The 28,000-nt window shown below is 36.8% G+C and overlaps 1 protein-coding gene across 1 annotated transcript; it reads left to right on the top strand.

The window, feature by feature from the left end:
* Window positions 1–8: 8 nt before the first annotated feature.
* lhfpl3 (LHFPL tetraspan subfamily member 3) lies at window positions 9–27,999 on the top strand. The gene is made up of 4 exons (XM_044108712.1): window positions 9–893; window positions 24,568–24,798; window positions 26,689–26,744; window positions 27,605–27,999. The coding sequence occupies exons 1-3, from the start codon at window positions 446–448 to the stop codon at window positions 26,709–26,711; spliced, it is 702 nt and encodes a 233-aa protein (XP_043964647.1). The 5' UTR covers window positions 9–445; the 3' UTR covers window positions 26,712–26,744; window positions 27,605–27,999.
* The last annotated feature ends 1 nt before the right edge of the window (window position 28,000 follows it).

Raw genomic sequence — 28,000 nt, 5'->3', positions numbered from 1 at the left:
AATGTTACTGTTTCAGTTTTATTTTAATCCGTGTGTTTCAGTTTGAGATTTGGCGCCCTGCAGGAATAACACTACGTCAGAATAGGATTAGGAACTGTGGGCTGGCCCAGGAACCGCGGATCTCCTCCAGCTCTGATTCAGTCGGATCGCAGCTGCAGTTGTTGCTCTGTCGGCGCCGAGGACGGACCGATATGGGCGCATCCCTCATCGCCTCCGGACGAAGCTGAATGTGAGCGCAGATGGGGAATAAAATCCTCCGCAGATAGGATTTTGGTTTCGTTTTCGGGGCGAGGAATCCACGGATGCGAGGATGCGGTGAAGCTGTGGCTGCAGCTGCAAATCGAGCGACCAGAAGGAAGAAGTTCTGCTGAATAGCGAGCCCAGATGAGGCAGATGTTCGTCTGCTGAGTGGATCGGGAGGACAGAGCAGAAGAGTCCAGAGGATATGGTCCCTGGGGCCCCCAGCACCACGACCACCACCACCACCACCATGCTCCCCGCCTCCGAGGCTGCCAAAATCTACCAGACCAACTACGTGCGCAACTCCCGCGCCATCGGCGTCCTGTGGGCCATCTTCACCATCCTCTTCGCCATCGTCAACGTGGTGTGTTTCATCCAGCCCTACTGGATCGGGGACGGCATGGACACCCCGCAGGTGGGCTACTTCGGTCTGTTCCACTACTGCATCGGGAACGGGCTGTCCCGGGACCTGGTGTGTCAGGGCAGCTTCACGGAGTTCCACAGCATCCCGTCCGGCGCCTTCAAGGCTGCCTCCGTCTTCATCGGCATGTCCATGGTGCTGGTGCTCACCTGCATCGGCTGCTTCGCGCTCTTCTTCTTCTGCAGCACCGGCACCGTGTACAAGATCTGCGGCTGGATGCAGCTGGCTGCAGGTAGGAGATTCGGGGACTACAGGTGGGAGTTGATGTGGAGGCATCCAGAAAGTCAGCTACAAAAGTTCTGGGCGCAAATGGATAAGGGCGCTGGGCTAAAGGGGGCGCCACAATATGGCGACATAATCACTTCTAGTAATCTGACAGCTGCTTGTGCATTGAAACAGGGGGTTCCTATAATTTATCAATATACACCTCAGAACTACTCACCTGCGTCCCTTCCTGTCAGTCTGGATATAGTATTCACATCCCTTAAACTTTTTGATGCTTTATTACATTACAAAATCAATCTTCAACTTATTTTATCAGATTTTTTTTTATATTATTGTTTACAAATATAAGTGTAACCTGCACAAGTATTTAGAATTACGCTTAAAGAGTGGTGCTCAAACTGCGGTCCAGGGGCAATTTGTGGCCCTTGGAATGATTGAAAGGCAGGTAGCTTAAATTCAAGGCTTCCAGACTGACAAAATTTGTAAATTTTTGGTCGGAATTTTTACAGGAATTTTTAAAATCTTAAACAAAGGCAAAAATTGTTCAATACTAGAGTTTTTTTGTCATTTATTATCCACATTTTTCTCTTTTATATTATGTAAACAGGACGTGTGACCAGGCATGTGTGTTAAAGGAAGATTCGGTCCATTTAGAGTTCACAAAATAAACATCAGAGAAAATATTGTAGCAATAATTAGAACCGCAGCAAAAAGCCAAACATGCCACAATTAAATGAATCAAAATGTCTCCAAAGCATCAGGGGCCACCGGGGGATTCCAGGTAGATTCCAGGTAGATTCCAGAGATGCGCATTGCAGCGTCTTCATGCAGGGCCGGCCCAAGGTAATATGGGGCCTTAGACAGAAGCCTGCCGCCCATGGAGGCCCCTACCAGCAGCTACTGAGTTTTCTTTGCCTTGATATCTCAGTCTTTTAATTCTAGAACTCAGAGGTTTAACATCAAACTATTATATAGAGTTAACCCCTTTGAGCTTTTTGGATCTATAAATCAGTCTGCAGCCAAGTTGTTGTAGAGGTTAAATAGATATTATTAGGGCTTAATTAGTAATATGGCAGCAAATTTGCTTATTTCATAACCTTTGACCTTCTCTCCTGTGGTCTGTTTAATATGGGTTGTTGCTATGTTGTTGTAAGATCTTGTTTAATGTGCCCTTTTTAAACTTTGAGCCCCTGCCCCTCCACAGGTCTCTGCACGGCCCTGCGTTTGACCACGAATATCCAGCAACATTTACTAAAGTAAAGATCTGGGAATAATATGTAATTGATTCATAACTGATTCTGGAAACAAAATATTTTTTGAAAAAAGTAAAAATATCAAACAAATTTGCGACCATTTGTTTTGCTTCAGGTCTACAATAATCTACAGATTATTTCTTTACAAATATAACAAAAACTTACAGTCACAGTAGATTTCTGTATGTGACATTTGCACCTCTAACTGAGTTTTATTTGGTTGTTTTCAGAGTAAAAATGGCTCTTTCGGATATAAATGTTGTAGATTCTTGATTTAGGTTTTCATAAATTTGCTAAAGGCAGATATAGTAACAAAATAGAAACTACTTTGGTAATCCTGACCTAAAACAGAAAATGTCTGAGCTAATATCAGTCAGGATGAAAAGGTTATTTTGTGCAGCTTTAGCTTAGAAACCATTTCATTTTTTGATACCAAAACCAGAAAGCAGTGCAGATGCTGTGCGCAGCAGCAGGAAGTAATCAGTGACGTGACGCTGCACATTGATGCCCAATAACCCGGATAACCGCCTGGATCTGAGAACCACGCTCACGAACAGAGTTAGAAAACCTTCTGCATGGAAAGTTGCTCGTGCCTCAGCAGCTGTAAGTCCATAAATGTGCATCAGATCAGAGGTGATTCACTCTAAAGTGCTGCTGGAACATCTGCAGCACGGCAGCCATTTTCTGGTCAGTCCACATGGTCGGGTCGGCCCACTAAGTGGTGCTTTAGAGCGGGAGCCGGCTCTCCAAGGCAGCGATAAAAGGTCCATTTGGTAGCCGGAAGTATTGATCCGAACGTTGCTTTCCAGAATAACAGGAAGAGGGGCTGTAACAGGACGCAGCTGCCGCCACTTGGCCTCCTTCATGCCATGAAGATTCACTGATGAAGTGTTGCTGTGAGAAAGCGAGGGCTTTGACATAAAATCTAAAAATTTCTTCATATAAAATCCAGTTTTGGTCAATTTTTACAGAAAATTAGGGCCACTAATTAAAAAAATGAAAGAATTATGACTTTCATTTCACAAGATTACAAAAAACTCAATCTAATCTGAATTCCTAGAAAAAATTCTACATTTTGAGAAAAAATGTCAAATTCTGAGAAAAAAACACTAAATTCTGACGACAAAAATCTAAATTCTGAGAAAAAAACTCTGAATTCTGGGAAGTCAGAATTCTGGGTTACTATGATTTAACATGCACTGTTGCGTCATTTTGCTCTGATACCTTGAGAAAGCTAAGATAAACTCTGAAAAGCACTTTAGGAACTTGTATTATTGTTAAAGTTCTGTAACTGGCTTTCATTTAAGTTTCATCAATAATTGTGGATTAGTGAATTCAAACAAGCACATTAATGTGGACTGAGTGCATTTCCAGTATAAATTGAAGCTGAGTGGTAATGACATCAGCCCCATTGTTATCCTCTCGCACATATAATGAGCTACAGGGGGAAGCTTTACAGTTATGCAACATGACCCCACATTATCCACACACACACACACACACACACACAATGTGAGAGCCTTTATGGAGTCAGGTGTTACAATGAAACTCCCTCCTCTGCTTGGATGATTCCCTGCCAGCTGGGAGGCTAACGGTGTTTAAGCTAATCGAGGTTTCAGTAGTTAGCATGAACCAAATTAGAAGAGCAGCTAAGTCAGCTGTAAATCACAGCGTCAGAGGATACCAGGATCAGCTCCTGGATTAAGAACCTGGATCAGCTTCTTCTGATGACGAGGATCTTAAAGGGACAGTACCAAGCATGAAACCTCTGTTTAATGTAATTGTGCCAAGAGAAGCTCTTGGATCTGGATAAATCTACTTATTATTTTGCCCAGATTTAAAATCCATCTCATAGATTTTAAATCTATGAGATGGATTAAGATAAGGTACACAAAGTATTTGCACCTTATCCACATTTCTTCTATTTTTGTTACGCTATTTTTAATTTTTTTGGCACTTTACAGATTTTCTACAGATTTCAGTAATTAAACTGAAGATATTAAGACCTTTTGATGAAATTTAAGATATTTGAAATATCTAATGTGTACATCTGTAGCCTCCATGATGTTTAATTACTTATTGCATTCACAAATTTATTCAGGTGTGATTTTAATTGCACATAGTCTTAAATGAAAAACTGCAACTGTGAAATTGTGTTTGTTTTTCAACATTAGTAGAATATTAATAAAGTTGCAGGCAGCAAAAGACATGATGGATATCAACAAGATTAAATTAATCTCATCATTAGTTAACTTAGCATTAGCTTCCGCTAAATTCCATGCTGGTGTAGTATTTTATCGTTAGCAGAATAAATTTGTATGATTAGAACATCTAACTTTCATGTAAGTGGTGTTAGTTCACTAATCCAGATCATCAAACTACTTTTAACATGATACTTTTAGTTAATTAAACATGGTTGAAGCTAGCGCTTTAGCATTAGCTCCCACTAAATGCCATGTTGGGGTAGCACTTTAGCATTAGCGGAATTTATTTTTATGATTACCACTTTAGGGTTAGCAAACAAACTTTTTAGTTATCGATATTAGCTCTCCGCTCCAGATCGTAAAACTAATTTTAACATTATTTTCAACATACCTTGAGTCAGTTAAACATGGCTGAAGTTAGCGCTTTAGCATTAGCTCCCACTAAATACCATAATGGTGAAGTGCATAAACTAATGCTTATGATTACTGTGCAATGAAAACAATTGTTAGCGGTGTTAGCTCGCCACTCCAGATTGTCAAACTACTTTAAACTTGAGACAAATATACCTTAAGTTAATTAAAGAAAGTAACCTAAGCTAGTACATGAAGTAGGCTAAAAACAAAACATGTCCTAATTTAAAGTTGAGATGAATCACTGAAAAAGTCTGGAAAAGATTACTTTAATATTTTTAAATGGAAGATGTAAACAGGTAATTGTAATTATAATCTACTTTTCTGAGGCACCTCCTCACAAAACGAGCCGTCCTGAAGCTACGATGAGTTTGTCCTTAAAAAGTCAGAGTGGTGTGTCTGACTGGGGAACCGTCAGGTATTTAAAGCTTTAACTGTGACTGGCAGCTTTGATTGCAGTGTAGTTAGAATGTGGAACGAACAGAGAGATGGAGATTATGGGAGATGGAGAGTAATACAAGAGGCTGTCATGGCTGCCAACCAGAGGAAAATGACTCCTGGGTTCAGGCTGAACTGCAAAGAAATGAAGTACAGGAATGTGGCTGATTAGTTCCTTGGTGAAAAATAAACGGTGAAGTAGCTTGAGGCCACTGATAAAAGCATGTAAACACAGTGTTGCTTTAACTGGACAATATTTATACTGTGAGTTGATTTGAGCCGCTGGGTTCCTGCACATTAAAGCAGCATTTAGGTTGTATTTTTACATTAAATTAGTGTAACTATTGACGGAAATGGGATTTTCCTTTTCTCAAGCCCCTCACATCTCATTAATCCACTTTCAGACTGAATATATTACTAACACAATTTGATTTCTGTTTTTCTTTAATTATATTCCCTGATGTTGAAGTACTAAATAAATCTGATATTTTATTGTTTTTCACTGGTTGAAAATATAAAGAAATAGGCTTTAATGGCTGAAAGTGGCATTTAGGTAAAAATTCAGAAAATCAATGAATATATGTTACGTATCAAGATTATTGACAAGTAATATTTGCACAGCAGTTTTTTAAAGAGCATCTTTTTCTGCGTTTAGGTCAGCGGTGTTAAACTCATTTTTGTTTTGGGTCAAATTGAGATCATGAATGCTCTCAAAGGGCCGGTTGTGCCAGGATGTATTGAGAAAACCTGATCACAAACTGTTGAACTATTGATCAATTATTAAAATTAAATATTATTGAACATATTTTCAGTTCCTCCAGTATTTTGTGATTCCTTTAGGGATTTTTTTCAATAAAAATAAATGTTTTTGTGGTTCGAATTTGGAAATATTTGTGCTTATTTATGATGGTAAATGTCACTCGCTGTATAGATCATGGATTATAATCTGACATCAGTTAAGGTTGAGGCAGCAAGTAAGTACAAGAAAGTTTTTGACAATTTTTGAGAAAAATTTGCATTAAACTCCAAATATTGCATAAGCACAACAAAGTGCAGGGATTTGTTGATTTTGCGTGAATTTTCACAATAATTCTCAACAAACTGGAGGGACTGTTTGATATAACTTGGCAATAAATAGATAAAAACTATATTGATTTGATTGATAACGTAATATTTAAGCACACTTAGTGTTTAGTCTAGAATCTAGAGGGGTACATAAAAAGCTTTGGCGGGCCGGATTTGGCCCACAGGCCTTTAGTTTGACACGTGGTTTAGGTGGAATGGACCAAATTTATAAAAAAATAAATAAAACTTGATCGGAATCAGATTTGGTGCCATTTTTGACTCTCTGGCTTTCACTGGAAGGTTATTGCATTTTCTGAAAATCTGTGAAGTTTTTGTCCGAATGAGGACTAAAATTGTTAATGGGAAACCTAAAAAATGTTTTTTTAAATGCTATTTTCGTGTGTCAAAGGTACACAAATGAAGTACCATATTTTCCGGACTATAGAGCGCCCCATCCAATAAGGCCCAGCTACAATGTTTTTGAAAAATAAATAAATAAAACTGGAAACGTACATATATTAGCAGCATCGGGTTAAAAGCCGCTGGTATCTCAGCTGCTCTTGGTTTTCCACAATGACCCAGCAGAGGGCAGCAGAGGGCAGCGTCCTAATAAACCTGCTGGATTTATAAAGGACAAGCCGAACCGTGGTTTCGTTCACACCAAGTTTCCGAGCAGCGGCTCTATTTCCCTCCTGTACTGTATCGATAGCCCTCAACTTAAAAGTTGCATCATATGAATTTGAAGAAATTTCTCTGTCTTGCCTGCCTGAAAATTTAGCACTCTCTTCTTTGATTTCCAATTTTGACTTCCAATGATTCATTTCCTGGTAAAGAGCCCCCTGGTGGTTGAAGAAAAATCCACAGAAAAGCCGCACTGGGCTATAAGCTGCACGGTTCAAAGGGTGGAAAAAAAGTAGCGACTTATAGTCCGAAAAATATGGTGATATGTAAATTTATTTATAATAACAAAGATTTCTGACATACTAATAATTACACACTCACTTAAATTTACCTAAATCAATATTTTGTGTGTTTTTAAGACACCAAACTTGGCATTTAATTGGACAATATTGTCTGGAAAATGTCATTACCATATTTAGACCTTTTTCTAAACAAAATCTTACTAGTAAAAAATTCTATTTGTCGGATAATGACATATTCCACGTTCCCTGGTGATTACGCTCACAGGTTTCGGTTTCCAAACATTTGTCACATTTCATTACATGAACGGCGAGTTTGTTGGCTACAGATCTGAGATTCGTTATCTTTAACAGGAAGCAGGGTTGACATAACTTCCCCCTATAATTGGCTTTCAAAATGTCAGGGACATCTCTGACATAAACTGACACAAAAGTAATGAATTGTGGAAATTGCCTTGCTGCTCCAGACGTCGACTTGGTAATGAATTGAAATGGTCAACACTGTTTCTAGAAATCATATTACAACTAAAACTCTTAGAATCCCAAAGCAAGTATTTTGAGCTTTTTTCTAAATAAATTGTTGTAACCTGAATTATTTACAGTCGGACAAATACTGGCACTATAACTTATATGTTAAGGTTCTTTTATACAAAGACACAATTGGTGGCGTTTGGTATTGGTGGGAATAAAACCCTTTCTTATCACTTTTCATGGGATTGGACAGAAATCACGTGGGGTAACACAAGGCTCAATCCTGGAACTCCTTCTGTTTAACATCTACATGCTCCTGCGAGATTACCACATCTATGCACATGATACACAGCTCTACATTATAATATCACCAGTGACTCAGTCCAAACCCACGCCTAGAGGAACCATTAGTTTCTCCAGCTGAACAGAAACAAAACTGGAGTTGAAGCTTCAGAGGAACGATCACTGCTAGAAACTATCAAACTCCTGAAGACAAAAACAAAATCAGTCTTCTATCACCTGAAGAGCATTTTCAGGATTAAAAGGCAAATTTTCCAGCAAGATGTAGAGAAAGTCATCCATAAATTTATCTTTGTTTTCACAGTTCTGCCTAAAAAAAGTCAATGAGACTGATTGGCTTCCAGAAAACTGCAAAACTGCTGAAACACTGTCTATTAAATCAAGGCTGTTTAGAGTTGTCTTTGATTAATAACTGGAAAATTGATCAATATATTTGATGATTATTTGCTTGATGTTGGTTTTTGATCAAATTTAATGTTTATATCTGGTTTCATAATTGGTTGCTGTATTGTGTTTTATGGTGTAAAGCTCTTTGAACAGCTTTTTTGCTAAAATATGTTAATAAATATGTTAATCAAATAAACTTGACTTCTATAAATCATAATGTGTCCACAAATAGTTATTTTTGCATTGGCTTTTCTCTTTTTGTCATGTGTTGCTGTATCTAATCTTTAGACGACGTAAAGAAAAGATGGTTTTTAATGAGAGCTGAGAGTTCAGGCAGATATTTTCCCAGAGATTTCTGAGTCAAAGAGAGAAGCTGTGAAGTTTTAGAGGCATGTTGGCATTTTCCAAAAAGCCACTTTGCCCTTTTTAAAAGTGAGGGATTATGATGGTGCGGTGACCAATCGGCGGACAGGTGAAGCTGCCGGCGGCACTGATGGGCCGATAACAAGGGATTTCCAGGACTCTCTGCAGGATGTGTTGAAGTTATAACACTGCTAATCAGATCCTTGTTATGGAGCAGCAGGAGAGCTAAAAGTGAGGGATTTAGAGGGGGAATAAGGATCGGAAGAGAAGCAATGACATCCTGAAGTGTGTGTGTGTGTGTGTGTGTGTGTGTGTGTGTTTGAAAAAGCACACAGATGTGCTTTTGAGCATCCAAGTGGAAGAAGAAGGGATCAGAGTTTCTTAAGCAAATGGTCTCAGTTTGCAGTCGTTTTATTCAGTTGTGACGTATCCCTGAGGAAGCGACTATAGGTAGTCTGCCTGCTGCATCAGGATAAGTGACAAAAAAGGATCATCTGGATGAAAAGATTGGAGATTGTATATTTAAGTCAATATTGTTTAGCTGTAGTTTTAGAGCTTTGTGCTCAGTTTTATGACCAATCAGTGACAAAGCCTGATTCTTCTAAGTAATTGAATAACCCTTTCCAGTCAGACCAGTTTGAAAAATGAATACGGTAAAAGGTTTCAATAGGAGCTGCCAAAGTTTTATATCGACATGGATATTGCTCCATAAATCCTGCTGCTAAGTTATAATTGTTGTGCTTGTCTTCTTCTGGTAAATCCTAGACAGCACTGAAAGGGAAAATATTGAAAGCTCAGGAATGTTTTCCAAAATATCTGGTTAGAAATCGGCTTTTTGAGCTGAAAAGTACACAAATCCAAGAGATTTCACAAAGGTTCAAGTCGCTGAGAGGAATGAAATCTTCCATGCCTCATTAAGATATGATTATCTGCCTCCCAGGAGTAATGTAATTAGTGTAATGGGGATGAAGGCAGAGGGGTGGAGCAGAGCGGCTGATTGCAGACCAGCATCGACCGCTGCAAGCTTAGAGACCTACATTACTTAATCCTCAGCCCATCGCCACCTTTTTACCTTCCTGTGACCTCAGATGGTCGGAAACTTTCAGCAAAACTTTCTTTCTAGGTCCGAATGAGGCTGAGCTTTGAGGCTCGCTTTGCTTTTATTAGACGTGACAGGCTGAGTGTTGAGGAACGACACCCGGGATAAACCGCGTCACATGACTGGATTGCTTCTCCATCCATAGGGCCTTTTCTCGTCCTGGCAGCCAATTTGAATGATGTTTCAAATTAAACATCACTGCTGCTGCTGCTGTTGTCGCTTCTCCTTTTCAATGGCCTGTTTGAGTAGTTTCATCATGAATTATTTATCAGAACGTATTGACTCTTGAGAATCAATCCGAGAACCCTGGAGTGCATTAAAGTGGACCTATTATGCTTCCATGAACATGTTTGGATACGTCTGTGGGTTATACAAAACATGTTTAATACATTTTTTAAACAAAATTTTCCTTAAATATTGAGATTTTAGGCTGGTTAGTTCTGCCTATTTTGAGCTCCTTCCAATAATCTAAAATAAGCTGTTGCTGGCCATGACACCTCCCACCCCCAACTCAACGTTTACACTCACATGTTAAAATAGCTGCTAACGGATGCGCAATTATAGAACCATACACCTTTGAGAAGCAGAATTGGAGCCTCCTGCACAACAACAAGAAGGCAGGAAGTGGTCTTTGGATGGTAAGTCAGGAACAAAACAATCTGTCATTGATGTTGTTAAGAGCATACAGCAGTTAAACCAGCTAAACAAACATGCTGGAGCTCAGTTTAGGTTGCTAAGTAACAGGTGGAATTCTGCTGGGGTTGCTAGGTAATGTTACCTGACTGGTAACATTACCAGTAACCAGTCAGGTAACGGGCAGTGACTGCTCATTTGTGGCTTTACATTTTAGAGATTTTGAAACAGATTGTTTTCCAGACACCAAAAAAAAGCTGGGTGTTGTTGTTCTTTTTTTTTGTTTGTTTGTTTGGGGTTTTTTTGCGCTGAGCTGTTTTTAATACCCAAATTTTCAGTTAAATTATTTGTACTTGTTCTCATGAGTGTGGACTTTTTTTTTTTTGTTCCCCACCAGGGGGTCCTTTTTGTGGGCTCTAGTGTCCCCCATACCACAGTAGGCTGACAGGAAAGGGGGAAGGAGAGGGGGGAAGACACGCGGCAAATGTCGTCGGGTCCGGGAATCGAACGCGATGGCCGCACCGAGGACTGAAGGCCTCCAAACGCGGGGCGCGCCACCCTCCACGCCACCGGAGCACGCCCTATGAGTGTGGACTTTTACCCATTAAAATCTATATAATTAATCAAACATTAATGTATTAAAGTTCTATCTCTAAAAATTATGCTACTCCAGTCATTTATATTTAGTTGAGAACAAACTTTTGGCTGAACTTTTTGAAGTTCTTGTTCTCTCCGAAACTTGACAGATGTAGAAAGACAACCCTTAGAGTCCACATCCATTAGTGTCCATATTTGATTTGCTCTCTGTTTTCCCAGACTTGTCTTTTTCCCGTTTAGCCCATCTGTTTGATGGTAATACACTAAAAGCACCCATCTTAGAGATGCTTGTTCAGTGCTCACATTTGAAAGCAGAGTTTAGGAAACTGTGTTTGCAGCCAATGTAGAAGTAGCCAAGAGCAGCCCACAGACATGCTGCTGAATTCAGATACAGCATTTTTTTAAATAGATGTGTATCTGCAGGGTTTGAGGATGCAAAACAATCTTGTCTGATGGATTAACTGGATTACCAGATGAGACGATGGACAGACAAATCAGCTTTTATGCAACTTGGCAAAGATTTGCTTTCAGGAAAACACAACTTTTCAGGCTTGTATTAAAAGTTGAATAAATTTTAACGAAGGAGTTTCTGTCATATGTTGTTGAAACCTGATATTATCTGGTGTATACAACAAAACCAGGTATTTGCAGCAATTAGGCACCACAACCAAAATGTGCAAATACTTGAAATCCCCTCTAAAATCACCTACAACACTTACACCAAGGATATTTGATGTTTAACAGTTAAAACACCAAATATCCTTTAATACGCATTAATATTCAAGTTGAAACTGGCATCCACGCTCTTATATCTGGTCTTTGGGGTTCACCCAATCAGAGATAAGAAAAAGGAATGGTGCTCCTGGATTGGCTGCTTTGCCATTAGCATGTAAAGTAGCATTGCACCTCAGTTTTTCAGTTTCTTTCAAATATTTCAGTAGGTTTGTCACAATAATGAATATTGCTGGATGATAAATCGGCCCAGAAATTATTGGGATTATGAATAATATTGTTGTTTTGAAACCATTTTCATCTAATTTAAAGAAAACAGCAAAATAATACAAGTAGGGCTAGAATTAATTATTTTTGGAATTGATTAATATGGTGATTATTCTGAAGATTAATCAGATAAAAATATTGCCACATTATGCAGGTTTTTCATTAAACTACTTGAGCCTTTTCAATGCAATATCAGAAGTACAGTAAAAGATGAAAATAAAAATAATAATTCAACTCCTCAGGCCACTAAGATTCTAATGGCATCAATTTTGACAAATTTGAGTTAATATGAGTTACAACAACATTTAATTTCCGTTTGGGATCAGCAAAGTATTTTTGAATTTGAATTTAATCTTGAGCTGACTCACTCACTCTCTTGTTACCTAGCAACTCAATCATTCTTTGTTAGCGAGCAACAACTTGTTGAGTAACTTGTGCAGCAGTAGTTTCAGGTTTGGCCATTGTGCCTCATAACTGCTTAAAAATAAGAAAACAAAGGCATAAACAGGAAACATAGTGCCATTAGTTTAGTTAAAAGAAATTATCAATATTGACTGATTTTTACCCTATTTTCATAATTTCTGTATGAGTTTTATGTAGGTAAATAATGAGCTTTAGCAGTAATGAAGCGTAGTGATGTTGCTCCTATGATATAATCTTTTGTAATAACTTTTATGTTTTGAGGGCAAATGTTTGGATATACTGCTAGTTTTATTTTTTTCCAGCCAGATCTGATTAACTAACTGATTAACCCTCTCACTGAATCCATGAGCTCAGATTCATTATTTGAAGTATATTCTCTCCTTTTGCCCTCAGGTCCTAATTAACAAAAACAACTTGCTTGATGTTGTGATTATGAAGCTGTGTAGAAAGGAGGTTATTTCAGGATAAAGTACTTAATATGACGCAGCTGAGATGGAGGAATACAAAGAAAAACAGAAATGTTAGAACTGCGTGGGCCAGACGAGGAACGGGAGGTTTGTGTTTAGTATGAGTCTGTATGCAACTTTAAAACAAGCCACTGATTGATGTGCCTTTTTAATCCACCCAAGGTTAGACCAATTAGTGCAGAAACTGGTAGCGCAGCGGGAAAGAGCAACTTAACTTCACAAAGTCCTTATCTTAATAAATAACAAAGACAAAAATAGAAATGCAAAGATATTAGCTGTAGTGTTGTTTTAAGAGAAAACATTCATTCAAATAACCTAAAATCTGTGAATCTTGTCTTCCATTTTATGAATTGCAGTACAGCTACCTGCCACAAGAGGTTAGAAAAGTAACTGTTTTTAAATAGCCACCAAATATGTAGTAATGCAAAGTATTACACACTGAGGATTGATTGATTTTTGTTCATGATTAGAGTCTGGAAAAGATTCAGGTTCAGGTTGTGCTAAAAGGAGTTAGCCAATCAGTGAAGATATTCAAGTTTATATAGCATCTCAATGCTAACTTATTAGCATCAAAATGCTAATGTTAGCGTCCGTAGTCCATATTTTTAAGGAGTTTTTTCAAAGATGTTTCATGAATGATGAGGGTTCCTGAAAGACTTTGCATCAATTTGATGGTTTAATAATATAAATAATATAAATTTAAAACAATAAAAATATTTTTTGTTGAGCTTATATGTCTATTCAATAATTTAGCCACAAAAATGGTTTTTGAATTAAAATATTTCTAATAGTTTTGATATATGGTTTTCAACTAAAATGCTATCAAATTACAGACCCTACAATTACCTAAATTAAACATTTCAATCGAGTCCTTCTACTCATTTCTTTTTATAAATACATACACAAGTAATTTTTAGTGCAAATATCTTAGTACACTTGAAATGAGACAAAAAAATTTACAACTAACAGTTCAGCAAGATATAGGAGCTTATTAACTAAATAATTCCTTAAAACAGATTAAAAGTAGTAGATCTACTGCAAATTATTTCATTTATATAAAAACATTTTTCCATGCTATATGTGATATAATCCGCAAGTTGAACTAGCACTGTTTCCTCAATGTAAATCAATTATGGATTTGACTTAAAACAAACTATATCTCACAGAACAGTTAATTGTAAGTTAGTTGTGTCTTATTTCAAATGTAATAAGATATTTGCACAAGAAATCAGGCAAAAATACTTGGTAATATTTCTTGTTTTTGCAGTGTTTACACTGTTTTAGTGTCATTTCAACTTGCTTTCATACGTTCCGTGTTAATAGAGGTTTATAGATTTCCCACCCTGGGTTTATCTTCCTGATCGCTGGAACGGGAGGCGATAGCCGCCTGATTATTCGTCCTCCTCCTCCTGCGTGAGGCGGCAGGACAAGGACACGGCGACCCGTCTGGGTCGAAGCCATGTTTGAGTGATGCTGGTGTCCAGGAGACTGATGCCTGGGCTCCAGCCGTTTTTATCCCTCACCGTCGCCGAGAGGCTGCTTGTAAGAGTGACTCTCGGATGTTCACTGATTTATACGCTATCTTGATTTAGTGCTAACGCCTCTAAATTTACATTTTGCATGTTTTTCTGTTTCCATTTGCGCCTCAACGGTACAATGAGGCGATGGCAAATCAGGGTAAGATAGAAGAAAAAAAAAAAAAAAAGAGTAAATTAAGGCCAAAAAATCTAATTCTCTAGAATAAACTTGGATATTTCTGAGTTTGTAAAGTCGAAAATTTGCATTGGCTCCTAAACCTTGGAAATTTTCAAGAAAACCTCCAAAAGTCAAAGATAGACCTTTAAACTTATTTTCTCAAAAATTTCTAAAATTTATCTTAAATTTGACTTAACATTCTGAATATTTTTTAAACAGTTCATTAACTCATTGGTAAATAAACGTCTGGGTTGTTTTTTTTTAAATCACTTGGGCTGTTTTAAGAAGTTGTATGGCTGCATATAAGGAGTATTATTGGCAGAAAGAAAAATTGGATAAATTCCCACTCAAAAAGTTTGAGATTAATCTTAAAAATTTTCCAGTAAAAACAAGAAAATATCTGAGTTTGAAAAGTCAGACATTTGCTAGAAAAAACTAAGTAATTCTGAATTTTAATCTCATAAATTAAAAAAAAACCCCTCAAAGTCAGAAATTGACCTTTGAAACTCAGAAATTTCCAAATGTTTTTTTCAAAAAAAATTTCTGAGGTTAATCTAAAAACCTGTTTTTGTGTTTTTTGTGGAGAGCTCAAAATAAGCAAAAAAGGGGGAAATTTTCTATTTGTAACTGAAATAAATTTTAAGTTGTTAATCTATTTCTACCACAAAAAAGAAAATAATTTTTTTATGTCGTTTAGTGAAAATATTTACTGGGGTGTACAATTTTAGAGGAAACTAGAAAATTCCTGAAGAAATTTAACTGGGGCCTACCAAAGTATGCCCGTTGGTTTGGAGCCAGCGTTTTGATGTTAAAAATTAGCATCAATCTAAGCTTAGCTCAAAAATTCCAAGGAAGCATGTGGAGAATCACAAGAATGTTGACTAACATGGACTTGCAACATTCAGCATGATAAACCTAAGTGAATCGGCTAAAATTAGCCAAAATGCTAATGTTATGCTGTCAATAGCATGTGGGGCATCAATAGCATGTTGTCTATACTTGACTTACACCATTCAGTATACTAAACATGGCTAATAAGTCAGAAAAATAGCTAACAGCTTATGTAAGCTAAAAGGCTAATGCTAACCTGAGAGAAACAGATAATGCAAAATGATATTATTGCACCGCTGCAGGTGGAAATGAAGAGATTCTATTGGGTGTAGAACAATAGGTGCCTGCCATGCATTGCTATGGGCAGGCCCCAATTAATGTTTTAAATGTTTAAATTCTATTCATTTTTTTTATTGAGTTTTACATTTATTGCTTCACTGAAACATTTTTAACGAGGCGGCCATCTCTCCCTTTGCTCCCCCTTTAGGGGCGCCACTGTTTTTGACCAGAAAAAACTGTAGCAAAGACATAAACAAATCCTTCTGAAGGCAAATGGTTTCACTGGATTTTATTTAGGGATATCAGAGTAAAGGGGGCTCTAAAACATTCTGAAACCTGAAAATCTGCTAGCAGAGCCACAAGGTGTCTACTTCCACAGGCTAATTGCACATATCATCCGTCTATAATTATAACATGCGGTATTGAGCTGCAAATGAGAAGGTGCGACTCGCTGTGTGGAAAACATGCCTAACAATGTTAACACTTGGAGTCGTGTTGGTGGGGAGGACTGGAAGTGAACGCCGGCGGGATTCGCTGAATACAAATGAGTCTTGAGCTGGAGAGAACATCAAAAGGCTCCAGCGCCTGTGTGGCAGCGCAGAGAGGGTTGTTATTTCATAAACTTAGCAGGGGGGGAGTTAGGAAGTGTGAGCTGTGGCAGCGTTTGAGTCCCACCGGACACGCTTACAAATCCGCCGGGGGAGAAGCGGCAGAGTTAAGAGTTAAGTTTTTGTGTTTTCATGCCGTTTACAGTCAACATCTCCGTCCCCCAAAAAGGCCACAGATCAGAGAAGAGAGGGAACGTCTGCTGTTTCGGGGACTTTCGGAGTCACCTCGGCTGCCCATTAATGCTCTCGCTCCCTTTCTTTTTTGAGCTTTCCGGTTGCCATGGAGACCGTCCTTTATGCTGCTATCGGAGTCGTATCAGTAGCGCGGTCCTCTGTGAGCAGTCGAAGGGGAAGACAAGCCGAGATTCGGTGGAAAGCCGCTGAAGACTAAATGAGCTGCTACAGAAAACATGGAAATGTTGAAGCAACACGTTGGTCCATCGCAAAATCCAAGTGTCAGTTCTGACTTGGCTCTGACTACAACCAAACAGACTCAACTGCAGAAGTTGCAGTCAATGATCCAAGCAAATTGTGCTAGTTATAATAAGCTTTGTCTGTCTTATGATCCCTGTAGGCTCCCTTTGCTAAATAAACATTAAAATTAATTTCAAAACAGAGATGTCCATTATTGCTTAGTGCAAAAACACTAAGCAATACCAAAATTTCTTACCAAGAAATTTTGGTCTAGTTTTCAGTACTACAGGTATCTTAATACTGCCCTGCAGTGGACTGGCGACCAGTCCAGGGTGACCCCGCCTCTTGCCCCTTGACTGCTGGAGATAGGCACCAAGTTCTCCCGACCCTGAGAGGGACAAGGGTGTAAAAAATGGATGCATGGATATCTTAATACACTTGAAATAAGACAAAACTATCTTAAAAATAACTTTTTAGCAAGACATAGGCTTTAATTTTAAGCAAATAACTCCTTAATATTGGTGAAAATGTTCTAGTTCCACTGGCGCCGTTACCTAGCAACCCCACCCAAGCCCAGCCGTCACCTAGCAACCCAGTTCTAGGTCCACTGGCAGATTATTTCACTTATTACAACACATTTTTCACATGTTATAACTTAATTTACCATCATATATAATTAGCAATTATTTACTAAACAACCCTCGATATCTTGCTAAAATGTTACATTTAAGTTTTATTTCAAGTGTATTAAGATATTTGCACTGAAAACTAAACCAAAATTACTTGGAAAGATTTTGTGTTTTTTAGTAAAAACAGAGCGCTGCTGTGCGACGTCAACGTTCTTCTTCTGCGTATGCATAGAAAGTTCACAGAAAAATCAGACTGTGGTCACATTTAATTAGGAAGCAGTAGGAATGATCACACAAAACCAACAACGAGCAGAAAACATTGTATTTCATCAAAATTTGGAATTGAGAAAAAGGATCTGCTGTGTGAACGTAATCACAAAGATTGGTTTATGGTTACAGAACAGACCTTTGCCGTTTATGGAGTAATGGCTTCTTCTCTACTGAGCGGTCTTTCAGTTCATGTCTATGGAAGAAGATTAGAGACACTGAGAAAAAAAATCTGCCTTTAAATCTGCCTGAAATTCAAACAATCTCAGAATTGTTTGAATTGTTTATACGCTTTTAGGCAAATCTGGGCTTAAAATTCAAATCTATCAAATAAATTTGGAAAAGACTTTCAGTGTCGACAGAGTTCAGATTCACAAATCTTATGACAACGAAGAATCATTTATGTGATTATTTTCATATACTGACAACATAACTGACACCTATTTGACAAAGATTGACACAGAATTAGTATTCTGAATTTAAATTAAAAATGCTGAGGACAACAGTCAGTCTGAATTCTGATTTTAATCTCAAAGTTCTGACTTTTATCACAGAATTCATATCAGTTATGATTTATGCCAGGAAGCTGGCAAAGAGAAATCCAATCAGTTACTCAGAATTCAGAGTATAAAAAGTCAGAATTCTTTTTTTAAATAAAACAAAACAGATTCAGCCTTCATTTTCACAATGTCTTATGCTTTTGTTCTGGGGTTGAACTGCTGGTGCGGCTCCACGGGTGTCATTTTCTCATCAAGGCTGGTTTCTGGTTGTTTTCCTTTCCTTTACATCATGTGTAATTATAGCCCAGCACTGGAGGAGGAGAAGCACAGAGTAGGGAGGGGGGAAAGACAGAAAAAGAAGGAGAGTATGTACTCTGGGCCATCAGCACAGATCAGAGACATATTAGATGATACAGAAATGGAGTGGAGCAATCCCTTCGGTCTGACTTCAAAGCAGCGCAGTTTCGGAAAGAAAATAAGGGCAACCGTTAAAAGATTCAGGACTGCTGAAGTTGTCTGTCGCTCCGAGAGCAATGTCACCATATCTGAGCGAGCAAAGCAGGCAGACATGAAGCATGACTTCTTGTTTTTAGATTAAAAAAGCGACCATCGCTGTTTGATAAGAGAATAAAATAGTGTACGATTCGTTTAGGCTCAGCAGATGTTTGTTTCCTCATCATTACAACCAGCACATATGGTGCAGCTCTAATAGTCTGAAGAGAGAACAAGAGAAAAGATTTGCATGTCAAACTGTGACCCTTCATTCATCCAAACTTCATTTTCCAATTTTTTCATTTGATATTTCATTCATAACAACATTTACACAGATGGAAACAACAGTGTGTTTAATCCAGGGCTGACAGTTAACAAAGCTAATGTTCACACTGAATAATAAAATACTATAGTCAGCTAGCACTTCCCAAATAAAACATTTAGCATTAGCAAAATGTAACACTAAGTTAAAATTTCCTAGTAAATATTCCTCCCATTATAAAATTTATTTTTGAGGAAGTTTAAATCCAAATACATTTATGTTTTAACTAAGGTCTCCTATTTTTCTTTGGATTGTCAGGCTTCTTTATCTTTATAATTTTCAATGCTAGCTTTCGAAGTTTGTTGCTATGCTAGCAGCTAGTATCACAACTAAATGATGCAGTTTTGAGACAATTGGACCAGAAATAAACTAGTAGCTAGCTAATAGAAATACTTTTATATATCCTGTGTTTTTATTTCTGTCTTTTTTCAGACTGTGTGTGAACCCTGGTTCTGCCAGATAGCCACTCCTAAATAAAACATTTAGCATTAGCAAAATGCTACATTAAGCTGATACATTTTCCATTAAATATCTGAGTATGAATGCAGACACATTTATGTTTCCTTGAATTATAATGCTTCCTTATCTCTTTACGTTTTTGACGTTAGCTTTTATGCTAACAAATGCTAGCTATTGAACCACTAACATCAAAACATACAATTTTTAGACACTAGAATTAGTTATAAACTAGTAGCTAATTTAAATATTTATCAATATTCTGGTGTTCTGTTGCTGTACTTTTTTTCTGTTTATAATAGCTACCAAATAAAAACATTTGACATTAGCAAAATACAATATTAAAAGAAAATTTACTACTAAAGGAGTTTAAATGCAGACCAAGACCAAGTTGCAAAAGATATTAGTAATAATACGTTCTTATTTGCAGATGGGTTCTGCTTGTGCTTCTATCAGCTTTGAGATAATTAGATTCTAAATCACACATTTAATCAATTTTACTCTTCCAGCTATTTTCTCTAATATGAAGGAAGTTTTCAAATTGAATAAATTCAGAGTTTATTCTGTAACGGTTGAACTGCTCATTTAGGCCTGACTTTGAAGTCTGTTTCTGTGTCATTCTCTGATGCTTTGCAGGCGCTGCATTTTTAAACACTTCCTCTCATTCCCTTCGCGTCTCAAACGAAGCGCGTTGGGATTCAAGCCCCATCGTTTATATCATATTCTCATCTTCCCAAAAACGACACCAACGCTCATCATTATGTGGCTTTTATCGTGTCCAGATATTTTATTATCTAGAGTATCTTTGGTTCAGTGAAAACACCAATTCGTCCTCCCTTCGTTTCATCTCGCAGCAACAACAGCTGCGCATTGCTGGTTAATGCAGGAGTTAGAAAAGGATAAAACAGGGGGATGCAGATGTTTTATATTTGATGCCCTGTTAGTATCTAAATCACAAAGAATCGCTAAGATTGTGTAGCAAAGATCAGAGCAGACAGCAACACTCTGCTGGTTGAGATTTCAGCAGCAGAAACCTCATGAAGTCAGGATGAATTCAGATAAATTGTTGCTCTGAATGAGTTTCATCTCAAATGTTTAAAAGGAGAAATGTTGGAGGCAGAGTATATGGCATCTAATTGTTTCTTTCTTCCTGCAAGTTGGCCCAAATTTACTTTGTAGATTTGAATTTTAAGATGAGATTTGCTTAATTATGCATAAACAACCCCGAGTTTAAAGTTAGAATATTGTGAATTTTTTTTTAGATTTTTGAATGAAAGGTGAGAAATTTGAGATTTAAATCAAAATTATTAGTTTAAAGCCAAAATTATTAGTTTTAAGTAAAAATTCTGAGTTTAAAGTAAAATCAAAATTTAAAGTGAAATGTTTAGATTAAAGTTAAAATTTTGAGTTTAAAGTTAAAATTTTTAGATAAAAGTCAAAATTCTGAGTTTAAAGCCAGAATTTCTGAGTTTAATGTAAAATCAAAATTGAAAGCCAAAATTCTGAGCTTAAAGTCCAAGTTTAAAGTGAAATTTTTTAGATTTAAGTAAAAATTTTGTGAATAAAGTTAAAATCTTTAGATAAAAATAGAAATTCTGAGTTTAAAGTCAAAGATTTGAGATTATAGTTACAATTTTGAGATTACAGTCAAAATTCTGAGGATAAAGTAAAAATTTGAGTTTTAGAGTCAAAATTCTGAGTTTGAAGTCCAAATTCAGAGAAAAAAACCCAAACATAATATTTGTCTTTTTCAAATTTTTTGTGGCCCTAATCCTCTTCCGTACTCAGCAGCTTCAGATCAGCTCATTAATTTTCCCTCCAAACACCGACTAACCTCATGAATCACTGAGCCGGCTGCTGAAAGCTTTAATGAACTTAGCGGCGTGCTGCAGGAAGCATGTTGCACATTACGCTCCATCTGCCCTTCCTCTCATATCTGCACTCTGATTCACGGCCAGAAGAGAAACGCAGACGAAGGGAGGGGAGGAAGAGCCTCATACCTTCCTGCATCTGCCACTTTCTGCCCCAATTAACTCCCATTAATTGCATTTGTCATGCTCCACCTTGAAGCAGACGCCCAAACGGCAGAAAGCAGCAGCTGAGAATGTGTGACACGAACGTCTGAGTTATAAAACGGCGTCTGGTTGTGTCGCCGTCACGGCCAGAAACCGGCAGAGTGGAGTGGGAGATAATTAGAGGACGTTTCTGATCATTAATGTTTGAGCTGCAAACGTCCAACAAAAACGTCGTTATTTCCAACGATTCGATAGGAAATCAGCGCTCAGACGTAACAGGATGAACTGAAGCAGTTTTCCACGGCGCCGTGTTACGGAGACTGTAGATAGAGAGGGGAAAAAAAAGAGTTTCTAAATAGAAAATTTGCTACAGAAAAGCTTGGAAATTTTGAGATTTTTAGAAAAATCTTGACAATTTCTGAATTTCACAAGTAGAACATTTACGTCCACAAATGAAAGCGGCTCAATTTGTTTTTTGGTTTTTTTTGGAAGGTGTGAGTGAAAAGATCTGACGGAGTATTAGAGCCACGCTAAGAAAACAAAAAATAATTAAATTACGAGAAAAAAGTCAAAATATGACAGTAAAGTTATTACTAAGACTTCATTCTCGTACAAATCTGATATTATTCATTTTTCCTCAAAAATGTTGAATTTTCTTAAAATATTATAAATTCATTCTTATAATATGACTATTCTTGTAATACTAGGACTATATTTTGTAATATTATGACTTTATTCTTGCATTATTCAACCTTTTTCTGCAAATATTCAGATTTTATTCTCAAAATATTAACATATTTATTAATATGACTTTATTCTCATCTTATTTCAACTTAATTCTTGTCCTAGTTTACTTTCGTAATGCTTTATTCTTGTAATTTTATGTTTTTTCTTTTCTTATCCAACACTCTGTGGTAAAATTCAATCGCTGCTTTCCAGGATCCCAGGTCCCTGAGAGGCTCAGACCTCTGGAGTCTTTACAGAAAACCATCTGAGGGAATCTGCATCCCTGGAAGTTAGTCGACCTTCTCGTTTCTCCGTGTTTGGTTTGGTTTGGTTCTCAGCGTCTCAGCGTGAGATTCAGCTCATTACTACAAACCTCCTGCAGAGTTCGAGAGCCAGAATGAATCTCAGAATCAGGCAGCTCGTTTCAAACAGCCTGTCCTCCATTTTCCTGTTGACCTCAATCACATGAGGCGTCGCAAACGCGGATCGCTCTGCCAATATAAATGTTGCCTTCAGCGTTCAGGCTGTCCGACCTGAAAACATCAGTCCTGTTGGCGCTGAAATGGGCTGACAAATCAGCAGAGTGAAGATTTCATTATGAAAGTCATTATTTATGACGGGATTGTGTGCAGAGAACTGTCTGTATTCAAGTATTAAAATAAAAACGGATATTTCGGAAACGGAAATTTCCCAGGATAGCTATTTAATCTGGTTAAAATCTAAAAAATTACATCTTAAATTGCATCATTTTAGCCTTTTCTAAAGCATTAAAATGACTTGCTTTTCTGAAAACAAACAAGGCGTTTAGCTCCATGCTAACATGGCGTCTAACAGTTTCCAAGGCGTCTAACATCATGAGCCAGGCGTCTTGTGAAGACGGTCCGTGTCAACACTGGGTTCTGTGACACGCGGTTCTGTTTTTTTACGCCTCCTTCAACACCTCTGGCCCGACTCTAAACTGCTGCCAACACCGTCACGTTTCCCTCTGATGCTCATTCCCTCCTGATTCAGTCTGCAGACTCTTCAATCTCTAAAGTACAGAATTTATTTCATTACGTATTGCTGAACATTTGCACTGTTTTATAATAATTTTTAATTAGATTTCTGATATAATTTCACATTTGAATCAATAAACATGAACATTATTTTAAGGAGTCTGTACTCAGTTGTAATATTTATATTAACTGCACAGTAACTTTATGTTATAATTAATCGTGTTTTTACATATATATGTATATTTTTATTTTTTTAACACTTTTGGGAGTTTTTTGTGCATCTGATGCTGTAAAGACTGTTTCTATTCTATTGAGTTTATTTCCTCTCCTTTTCTGTTTTCCTTATTTTTTTTGTAAAAAATGCATTTAAATTGATTTCCCAACAATTTACTTCCATAAAGCAAACATTATATATATAAACTCACAAATTCTTCAAATAAATATATATATATATAAACTCACAAATTCTCCCAAATTCTCCAAATAAAGCACCATGTTAATCTTTTCTCCCTAATTCAAACGTTTTAGGTTTTAAAGTGCTTTACTGGGACGTAAAAACAAAACTTAGGCCATTATAAAAGCAAAATCCCACATAGTTTATCGTCATTTATGAACAAAAATCTAAATACTGAGGTGTAGGTTTGTATTTAGAGGAATGGGCAAAGATTGCAATAATTGATTAATCGATTACTGAAATCATTTAGTAATCACTTAATCATTAACTGGAGTATACAGGTTAAAAAACAGCCATTTGCTGAAAGAACAACATAATCAGACCAATAATTAAACTCATATTTTCATTTTGTATTCCAGATGGTTCAAATTCTGTAAAATAATTTTATAAAGTGCCTTTTGGTATCCAATTAATAATTGATTAATCCAATTATAATCACTGTATTGATGTTCAGTTAAGCAGAAACGGTTGAGCTTCTCACATTTTGATGTTAGAAGTATTTTCTTTTTTTAGCTAAATGCATATTTTTGCTACAAATGATCACTAAAAGGAATGATGCATTGTTGCATTTTAGGCAATAGTTGTTCTTTTATTTAAGGAAAGGTTTAATTTATCCTTTTACATCTTTTAATGTATTTCTATTACTGCATCAAAAAGCTTAAATGATAAATGTCAGAATGTGTCAATTTTTAAAATCAGAATAACCGATTAATTGATAATAATTATTAGTTGCAGCTTTAATGTGCAAAGCTGTAATTCCAGCCAAAGCAAAGTTTAAAGTCAGGAGTGTTGAATGCAAATTCAAGAATTTCAAGAGTGATGAATAACTCTGTGTTTGTAGCCAACAACCTATCCAGCAGTGCAGCCATCTTTAATTAACCGCAGCATGTTTCCAGGTTTAGCAACATGAATCCTCCCCTGGTAGCGTGTTAAGCACCCTGGCCCATCTGTCTCACCTCCTGTTCCAGGTACCAGCCTGGTTCTGGGCTGCATGATCTACCCCGACGGCTGGGACAGCGACGAGGTGAAGCGGATGTGCGGCGAGCAGACAGACAAATACACGCTGGGCGCCTGCTCGGTGCGCTGGGCCTACATCCTGGCCATCATGGGCATCCTGGACGCGCTCATCCTCTCCTTCCTGGCGTTCGTCCTCGGCAACCGGCAGGATAATCTGATGTCCGAAGATCTGCTGGGAGAAAGTAAGAGGAGCACCTCAGATTTTCTTATTTCGCTTGTAAAATACTAAAACATCTGAGATAACTGTGCAGGTTTTGGGTTGTAAAAGAGTGAGGTTTAAAAGCTAAAAGAGACAAAAAAGGATCAACAAGTATTAAAAAGGAGGCAAGTCAGATCAATGTCAGGTACTGTAGAAAATAATTGGAGGAGTAAAATTCTGTTTTTGACTGGAACATGAATACAAATATTTTCTTATTTTAAAATATATTTTAATTATTTGGTTATTTATATCCTCTAATGCCTTTCTCATATTGTATAAAATTGTCAGAGTAATCAATGAAAATATTACTCAATAACTAAAATAATTGTTAGATTACACAGATTTAATTAGAAAGTAAAATCTATTTCCAAATTCTGCAAAATATTGTTCAATAAACTAAAATATAAATTAGTGAGTAACTCAACTAATTAGTTTTTTTTAAGAATCTTTCCTAACATTGAGTGTCCCTTAAATTAAAATGAATAAATCATCAGAGCACCCCAAAGGGATCGTTTTCATTTTTCGGAAGTGGGATCCTGTTGAAATATTAAATCAACAATATCTTATTGATTTACTAACGACTGACAGATAAGCGGAGACTTTCTAAAAAACTTACGTTTTCTCTTGTATCAAAAGAGCCGTAACACAAAGCGAAAAATTAAACACTAAAAAAATCCAAGATGACAAGAATAAAATATGTGACACACTTAATTCCTAATTAACAGAAAGATTTAGAGAAGTACGATCTGTGGTTTCCTCCATTAACTGCATTAACTCACGACAGCACTCAAAATCAACCGTTCTTAATGTCATATCTTTTTCCGTCATTTTAATTATTTCTGTGTTATACTTGCCTTCATAACAAATTACATCATTAATTTATATATGTCAAAACAGAACCGCGTAAAGTTAATTTGAAATCTTTCAACGGACTCTGTTTCGACCGTTATTCTGATACGTTCTGGCCTGGCAGCCATCTTTCTTTCTCCAGCAACGGCTCCGCTTCAGAGTGAGCAGCGGCGCCCTCTGTTGGATTGTGGCCAAACTACAGCACGAAAAGAAGATCCAACGGAGGACATTAGTTAATCGGAAGTCATTTTAATCTAAGTTACCATTTATCGACTTTTGAAACGTTTTGATTTCAACTGGCTTCGTTTTTATTTTAGTACGTCACTGTTATGCTCACTACGTCATATCTCAGGTCTAAAACACAACGCCTCTCTTTTTCCATGCGAAAGTTTTTAATTTGCATACATTGCGTCGGATCGGTAAACACCACCTGGTCGGCTGCTTTTGTTTGCTTCTGTTCCCGATGAAAATTGTATTTTCTTTTAATTGGACGAGATGACAGGCGTTCCAATAACCAAAGAGGATGATTGATGGAGAGCAGAATGAATGAACAAAAAGCATCTGGAGGAAGAAAGAGCGATAGGGAGACGGATGGGAGTCCGAAACGGAAAACACACAAACATCAGGGGTTAATTGAAGCCTGGGGATTCTGGACAGAGTCATGAATTACTAATGGATGTTTACACAGCTAGACTAAATGAATCACGGCCAGCCCATCAAGCGGTTGTCTGCTGGCTTGTATGAAGAAAGAAAAAGAAATTACAAACCAAAGTACTTGAATGGGAAAATGATAAGCTATTGGGGAGAAAACGGAAAGACAAAGGTGGTTGTTCATAAAATAAAATGAGGATTTAATTGGTAGTAGTTGCTTTGTTGTGTGTGTAAAAATATTAACTGTCCAAATTTGAGACTACAGTATTTATTTCCTGAAACATAATGCAACACTGCCACCTGCTGGTTATACACGCAATCTCACGTTTCACCTCATTAAAAAAAAAATGTTTTATTGTTTTTATCTCCACAGAAACTGGAAATAATGTCATATAACACCAGGAAACGGCGAAGAATTCACACACATGGGTATGTATGCCACTTGTCACCAAAAATTACAACTATTTAGCAAATTAACATAAAAAGATCCATAAAAAAACTTACCCCCATAAATCTAAAATTTTTTAACAAGAAATGTTTAATGTCAAAGTCTAATCTTTGTTTTAATTCAATTGATCTCTTGGAAATAAAGTGATTTCACATGAAAAAAAAAGGATTATATCTTTTTTGCTAATTAATAAGAATATTCTGATTAAATGTTTGAATATTTAAGTATAACTTTTCTTAATTCAATACATATCTGGAAAATAAAGAATCTTGTTTTACGCAAACAGTAAACAAATAAGATTTATTCAGCTGAAATATTCCTCCTCAAGTAGTAGTTTTGGTTTCATTTGGTTAAAATTATTTTTAAAACATCTATTAAGAACATTTGTTATAAAATTATAAAAACGTTCAATCAAAAATTGGTCAATTAATTTAAAAATTATCAAATGTTTACTAAAGAAATATATGTTATTGCATCTTAAGCAATAAAAGTTTTTTTTTACTTTAAGGATTTAAATTATTTGTTTACTTGCAGTTTTGAAATGTAGTTAAATGAAAAAATTTGCAGTATGTGGATTTTTTTAAATCCAACTAAATCATCATCTAAATTAGTAATAGAATAATCAATTACTAAAATAATCTTTATTTGCATTGCTACATGCAACCTTTACTAGAAGTAAAAACAATTTTCTGAGACTATTTGGCACATTCACAGTAGTAAACTTTGGAGGGAGTAATGGAAACAAGCCAATAAACTGCAAATAAGTAAGTCTTTAAATGATTAAACTCTGAAGTGAATTGCTTTAGATAATTTCTGTAGTTATTTTTCTTAATGTCTGCAGGTCTTACAGTTGGGATGTGGCATTACTGCAGCGTCCAGCGTCAATCTCCTGGCTCAGTGGCTGGATGCAGAGCTGGGAAGCTGCAAATTAAAGCAACAAAAGAAGAAGAAATGCCCTGAAAGCGGCCATACAACCCAACACTGGGATCAACGCCCCATTTCTCTGTAAAATTGTTTTTATACTCACCTGAAACTGACATTTTTTTCCAGGATGAGAGTTTGTTGCCATCTTACCTGAGCTGTTTTTCCAGAAATGGAAAAAGAAAGTCTGCTTTTTGGTTTATCTTGGGGCAGAAAAAAAGACAAAACAACCACTAAAACCAAACAAACTCTGATGGACAAAGTAAAAAAAAAACAAAAAAAAAAAAACAGCCTTGACGTTTCTTACCAAGTCAAC

Source organism: Gambusia affinis, linkage group LG23, assembly GCF_019740435.1.
Source record: "Gambusia affinis linkage group LG23, SWU_Gaff_1.0, whole genome shotgun sequence".
Classification (NCBI taxonomy): domain Eukaryota; kingdom Metazoa; phylum Chordata; class Actinopteri; order Cyprinodontiformes; family Poeciliidae; genus Gambusia; species Gambusia affinis.
This window is presented reverse-complemented; position numbering and strand designations above follow the sequence as displayed.

Coding starts and splice junctions, on each gene's coding strand:
- lhfpl3 (XM_044108712.1), top strand. CDS start 446: ATGGTCCCTGGGGCCCCCAGCACCACGACCACCACCACCACCACCATG. Junction 894..24,567: donor CTGGATGCAGCTGGCTGCAG/GTAGGAGATTCG, acceptor CTCCTGTTCCAG/GTACCAGCCTGGTTCTGGGC. Junction 24,799..26,688: donor CGAAGATCTGCTGGGAGAAA/GTAAGAGGAGCA, acceptor TTATCTCCACAG/AAACTGGAAATAATGTCATA.